The sequence below is a fragment of the Protomyctophum bolini genome, assembly GCF_963924005.1.
Source record: "Protomyctophum bolini genome assembly, chromosome: 12".
Taxonomy (NCBI): Eukaryota; Metazoa; Chordata; class Actinopteri; order Myctophiformes; family Myctophidae; genus Protomyctophum; species Protomyctophum bolini.
The window spans coordinates 19,358,991-19,366,009 of record NC_137873.1 but is presented as its reverse complement, the minus strand read 5'-3'; the positions used below and the strand labels follow the sequence as shown (position 1 = coordinate 19,366,009).

The following is a 7,019-nucleotide window of genomic DNA, read 5'->3' as shown; positions in this document are numbered from 1 at the left end:
CAATATATTCAGTGGAACAGGCTACTGCTTGGCTATGTAAACAGAAAGGAAAAAGGCATTCCAAGCATTCTTAACCACTTGAAAACTAGCATCCCTATTTTGGTGTGAAGATTTGGCAAAGATATAGCATAAGTGAAACCAGGCCTAGTATAGAGCCCTGGGGGATACCGGTCAACTAAGTAGGTTTTAAGTGGCTAATGGAGCAAGCCACCCTCCAGTCCACGAATTACTGGAAAACATCACTTGCTTAATCATATAAATAAAACGTTCTTTACATCAAGAAAAAACAGTCAGTCACTGGCATCACACTCATAGAGCATTTAGTTGACGTCGAGATCTAAATTCTTTCATTCAAGAATTGAGAAATGCACCATTTGATCAACCTTCTGTGTTAAGATAAGTAATAAAGAGCATCTAGTTGTTTATTGGGCTGAAAAATTATATCCTCAAAGAAACCAGAAAAGGCAACAAAGTCACCATTTTGTCAATATTCTGAAGATCTCTAAATCTCTTGTGGGTAGCTCAGCCTCAGACTGTGGCTCAAGTATGAAGATCTCTAAATCTCTTGTGGGTAGCTCAGCCTCAGACTGTGGCTCAAGCGAGATTCATATTTTCACCTCACCTCTTCCTCCCTGGCAACAATTATTTCCTTGCAGTATGGACTTAAACTGGCTCCGTGTTGCTAATGGGAGCTCAAATCTTTTCACAGAATATGGACACAGACATTGTACTTGAACATTAACGTGTTTAATCTGTTATTTTGACCACAGAAAAAGAAACAATCTTGTTCACATTCATGTTGGATTTGCATCTGCTAATATGAACAAAATATTGTTTGGACAAGGGACATTTTAATGGACTTTAAAAAACGTAGATCTGTACATTTTGACATGTAACACCACAGATGTCACTATGGTTAAAAAAAAGTATATACAAGCAATTTATTCTAGGAAGGGGTTTCTTTATAGTCATATAACAATTGCTTGTTCACTTCATTATAGGAAATAGGAATTTGAACAAAAATACAGTGATTGAACAATTTAACCTGAACTTGCCTACTACATGAATGAGACATCATTTTAGAGACCTATTAAATTATGTATTTGAGCTTTCTTTCTTTCTTTCTTATCTGCAATGTTTTCAGGTACACTACAGTATCACCAATGGCACATTTTGGAAGGTAGAAAATAATAATAACCACAATCAGATATCAGGTACTTTCTGTGCTTTCAATAGTGTACAGAGCTTAACTCCAACATGAAAAATAAAGACTGTTTTGTATTAGGTTAAACATTCTAATGGGTAGAAAAATATAAAGTATAAATATCCTATTGTAATAACAATGATGCATCATTACATTTGTGAAATACAATACAAAAAAAAACCTGAACCAATCACTGATGAGAGTAAAACGGAATTATTTACAACAACTCTCAGAAATGTATAGATCTATAGAGGTATAGATCTATGTTGGGTGGGCTGTGTTTGCTGGTGCTAGCTGGTTCTGTGTAGCTTTAGCTTTGCGTGCTCCATTTGTATGCAGACCTGAGTGAAACTCGCTGGCTAGTGAACATCTGCCTCAACCCGAACAAACGTAACCAACCGTATATATACTTTCTGGACCGGTGTCCCTCGGGGTACTCCCCCCCCCCCCCCCCCCCCCCCCCACGCCAAACCTCTTCACTTAAAATAGGGACGCTAGGGTTCATGTGGTTAAGCAGGACTCTTTACGTGGGATGCCACTTTGCTCCTCTTCCTTCTCCAATCTCCATACTCCTTGTCCATTGGCCTGTCACGTGTGTCTGGCCGGGTTTTAGGCAAGTGCTGTACTTGCCCATTCAGTTCTGGAAGCCCCACAACCTCCCTCCCCCGACCATACAACAGCAAGCTAGAACACAAAGACATAGCTTTTGTTCCGTCAGTATAAGCAAAATATATATGTCTGTAAACAGCTCAGTGTGTTTATCTTCAGTAGTAGAGCTTGTGACAAAATAAGAGACGTCTCTATTCAGCTTTGTGGCAATAAATGTCCTTGAGTGCCTTGAGTTCCTCGATCAGTGTCTTGTTTTGGTTTTCCAGCACAGCCACACGGTTCTCTAGACATTTGACATACTCCTTCTTTTTCCTGCGGCACTCGCGTGCTGCCTCCCTGGAGAACGAGACGAGCGGGGAACAAGATGATATTCACACATTGACCCATAGTCTATGATGTCATAACTGTGATGTCACGTCAGTACTATGATCGTATGATGACATAACTGTGATGTCACGTCAGTACTATGATGTCATAACTCATAACTGTGAAGGCGGTACTGTGATGTCTGTACTCTGTACTATGAAGTCACAAGTTAGTACTGTTGTGATGTCAGTCATACCCATAAATTGGGGGCGGGGCATGTCTATATTTGAGCATAATACAGATACAGCTAGAGTACAGACAGAGCACAACAATGCTCAATAAAAGACCACAGAAAACAAAAGAAAAAAGAAAATCCCCATTTCAGTGCTGTTTAAGTTTTTTCACTAATAAAGTATTCAATCAATCAAAACTATTCCAATCCGTTTCTCACCTGTTCTTCATGAGACGGACCTCCCTCTTGCGAGTGACTTCCTCAGAGATGTGTCCAGAGGGGCAGTGCATGGTGCCTGGGGATGCAGCGATCACGATGCTCTGAGTAAGGCCTGTGCTAGGCGAACACAGCTGGTAGGTTGGCATGTCTCCTGTGGCGGCTGAAATAGGGTAGAGTGCAAAGTTATTAGAGCTATGACTTTTTCTGAATTAATCCATATACTGTATATTAATACAATTGACTTGTTTGCAGTGGATGGTGGGTGACACAAACTTAACATGCCCATATATGGAGACCTCTTCAAACTGGATTTAACTCGATCAGACATTTTAGTCTGCTTTTTTTTTTAATATATTATTATTATTATCGTGTTTTTTTTTCTTTTTCTCCATTGTTGCTTTTTTTTTGTTGTCTTCTCTTGTGATGGAACCGGGAGGGTGGGGTTGTTTGTCTACCAAAATTGAAAATCCTATAAATAAAGTTATTAAAAAAAAGAAATTCTAGTCTGCTACAATGCCCTCTTCCAGTATTTAGATAGAAATAATAATAGAAATAAATAGACGTCATAGATTTGTCACTGGCCATAGCTATTGTGCAATAACCTGGACGCTAGGCAACGACAAACGGAAAATCACAGTGCTGACATCACAGAACTCATGTGATAGTAGCCTACTGATTGACTTCCCAAGTATGTTGTGCCCATTTCACAATGCAGGGCAGATGGTGCTGACGTCATACTGGTGTCATAGACGTCATGGCCTCCAAGTACCGACACTGACACATTTGTCAGCATGCACGCACGTGCACACACACACACACACACACACACACACACAGCGCTGAGTGATTAGAGGCTCTTTGATTCAACTTTGTGTGGGAGTGCTCAACAAAACAGCCTGTCCTATATTTATCGCACCTATTGAATTAAGGAGCTATTTCTGGAGCAGGCAGGCAGTGACATGAATGACCGGATTGGAACCATTCTGTAACTCTTGCTCTTGAAAAAGCTCTCACTCATTCATAACCAGTCATTCAGAGCAGGCAGACATACAGTTGTCTACCCCCCCCCCCCCCCCCCATCCCTCCCTCCCTTCCTTTCCCTCTCTCTCTCTCTGACTGGGCGGAGTATAGCCAGGCACTATGCTGACGTCAGCGAGTGCGTCTGAGTGTGCGGATCTCTCTCTCCCCCTCGTGTTCCAGGAAACCGGTGTGACGTCAAACCGACGGCTGACTATCCCCCCCACAGTACCACCAACCCCCACCCTCTCATCTCCTGGCCCCTCCCTTCCTTTCCTCTCACCCCGCCTCCCTGCATGCTGCCTGCCTGGAAGTGTGGCTGTGAGAGAGAGGAACGCTGTGTGTGTTATACACATGTAGGCTACTAGTACATACATACTGTAACTGTTGCTATTCTAACAACAAATTAACAATTTTGTGGTTTTGTAAGCTATCTTTCCCATCTTGCAATGTGACACCATACCACTGTCTACACCATACCACGTTGCCTATAATTGTACATACACTTTTGTACGTTTTCATTTGACACTTGATATGGCAATGCAAACTATTTTTTGTCATGCCAATAAAGCTCATTTGATTTGAACCTTGTGTGTGTGTGTGTGTGTGTGTGTGTGTGTGTGTGTGTGTGTGTGTGTGTGTGTGTGTGTGTGTGTGTGTCAGGGACAGAGAGCAAGCTAACCAAACACTCATTGCCTTGTTTGGTTAACCTGCCACCCTTTCAGTGAAAGTATGCTGAAACATTTCTGCTCAATTTGAGCCATTTTTACTAGGGCTGTTGTTTTTATGTTACTTGAACTATGTGGTAATCAGAACCGTGGGTCATGGAAAACTATTTATTCTATATTTGACGTTATATTTATCTACATTTATTGTATAAATGGGGGGGGGGGGGGGATGAAATACATAATCAATTTCCTATGACATTTACAGTCTAATATTTCTACAGTTGCTACACCTGTGGAGAGCCAACATTTTAGCCTGCAGGCATAGTTTAAGGCTAGCCCCAATAGGTCTGATGATAATGATGATGTACCGTGCATGTTCAAATCATTTGGAATAATTTACATTATTCCAAAGCATAGACCTACACTGAATTATTTCTTTCTTTCAGGTGTCAAGTGAAGTGTCCACAATGTTTAGGAGCTCAGCGCACTAATATTCCAAGGACCCACTAATATTGGTGGCAATGTATGCATTCAATTCACATGAACACAAAGTTATATTTTTTGCCAGGTTATGATTAAAGTAGCCTGCCGGATAATACAAATTAACTATCTGAATAAAAACAGCAACAGAAGATAACTACTTCCCAGACAGACAGTGACATATGAACTTGACTTTTCCACTATACGTTTGTCATAGGTTACTTATGTTATGTATGTAGGCTGGGCTATACATGAAATAATACATAAAATAATATACAATAAAAATAATAACATTGATATTAATCAAATAAAACGCATGCACCTCCCCTCCCTCCCCCTACCTGACTCTGTCTCATCTCCGGTCACAGCCATGTCCTCTGTCCAATAATCCAGAACAACGGTAGTAACACTCCTCGGCACCACAGGCAGTCTACTTCTGTCCTTTTCTTTCCCCGTTTCTCTGTAAACCATAAACCTATCTCCCTTTCGCTTTCCCTCTTTATCTGCGTCTCTCCTCTCGTATGCCTACAACTACAACTTCAACACCGAGAGGAGAAGTGCTGGTGAACTTGGCACAAGATTACAATTAGGGACGTTGACATCACAGTGACATCAGACTGGGTTTCTGTTTTTTTTTTCTCTCGTCCCAAACCCTCCCTCCTCCTTCTCTACAAACGGGCCGTGCACAGTATGGTCGTGCACAATGCAAGCTGGTCCGGCCCGGGAGGGAGGGGGCGGGGCAAATTGAGTGAGCAAGCAGCCAGGTGTATTTTTAGCTCCTGTGACGCAACTGAAGGCGACGCATACGACAAAACAAGGGGATTGTATGTCCCCAGAGGCTGGGACACAAACTGTAACGAGCACACTAAACTGTGTGTAAGTTTTTAAGAGAGGAAGGAAGAAAAGGAAGGAAGGAAGGAAGCAAGCAAGCAAGAAAGGAATATTCTATTTGTAACTAGATTAGAAACAAACAAACAAACAAACAAACAAACAAACAAACAACCTGCAAGGCTGCTGTTTTGTTGAGCACTAGATTTCCTCTCAGACAAGATAGAGAGAACAGGTGTTTAACTTTTATTACAATACTTGGGTGGAAGAGCGCATCACCGCATGCCTGGCTGACATCTCACAGTGGATGTCCTCCAACCACCTCAAACTGAACCCAGACAAGACTGAGCTTCTCTTCTTCCCAGCTAAGTCCTGCCCTATGCGGGAGCTAACTATCTCCATAGACAACGCCCTGGTAACGTCTGTCCCAACAGCCAGGAATCTTGGTGTTGTCCTGGACAGTCAGCTCTCGTTCAAAACTCACATCACAGCTGTCACTCGATCCTGTAGGTTCACACTCTATAACATACGACGAATTAGACCGTTCCTCACCCAGGAATCAGCCCAGCTCCTAATCCAGACAACAGTCTTGTCAAAACTTGACTATTGTAACTCCCTCCTTACTGGCCTACCAGCATGTGCACTTAAGCCTCTCCAGCTGATCCAAAATGCTGCAGCTCGCTTGGTCTTCAACCAGCCAAAATTCTCACATGTCTCCCCCCTGCTCCGCTCCCTCCACTGGCTCCCGGTCGCTGCCCGCACAGAATACAAAACCCTGATGCTGGCATTCAAAGCAACCAAAGGTATGGCTCCCCCATATCTTGCAAGTATGATCGAACCCTACAAACCCTCCCGCTCACTCAGATCAGCCAACGCAGGGAAGCTGGAAGTACCCTCACTAAAAACGCCGGGACAACGCTCCACACGTCCCAAACTCTTCTCCCTTCTGGCTCCAAAACTGTGGAATGCACTTCCCATTGCAGTCAGAACTGCAGCATCACTCCCAATCTTCCGCCGCAGTCTGAAAACCCACCTTTTCAGACTCCATCATGGCCCATAGCACTTACCCCACCCCCTTAGATAGCAATTCTAGTAGTCATAGCACGTCATAGTACATATGTGTAGCATAGTAGTATAGATGTATAGCTTATATGTATAGTTTCATTATAGATATTCCACTGTTACTTTCTTAGCTACGCATGTTTCATGATAAATGTCTTTATGTGATGTATTCCCATGCTTTTGTTCTTGCTTAATGTAAGTCGCTCTGGATTAAGAGCGTCTGCTAAATGCCTAAATTGTAAATTGTAAATTGTAATGTGTTTGTCTCAAGACATTTGTTTTATAAGGTTCAAGTGATTATTTACTAAAATAAAAATGTAAAACACACACACACACACACACACACACACACACACACACACACACACACACACACACACAAATGCTGTTTAAA

The 7,019-nt window shown here is 42.3% G+C and overlaps 1 protein-coding gene across 1 annotated transcript; it reads right to left on the bottom strand.

The window, feature by feature from the left end:
- Positions 1 to 666: 666 nt before the first annotated feature.
- On the bottom strand, positions 667 to 5,308 carry LOC308325567 (cAMP-responsive element modulator-like). Its single transcript, XM_080778101.1, has 3 exons — positions 5,077 to 5,308; positions 2,571 to 2,730; positions 667 to 2,149 (listed from the first exon to the last, which is right to left on the bottom strand). Exons 1-3 carry the CDS (start codon positions 5,204 to 5,206, stop codon positions 2,005 to 2,007), a joined length of 435 nt encoding a protein of 144 aa, XP_080634227.1. The 5' UTR covers positions 5,207 to 5,308; the 3' UTR covers positions 667 to 2,004.
- Positions 5,309 to 7,019: the final 1,711 nt, after the last annotated feature.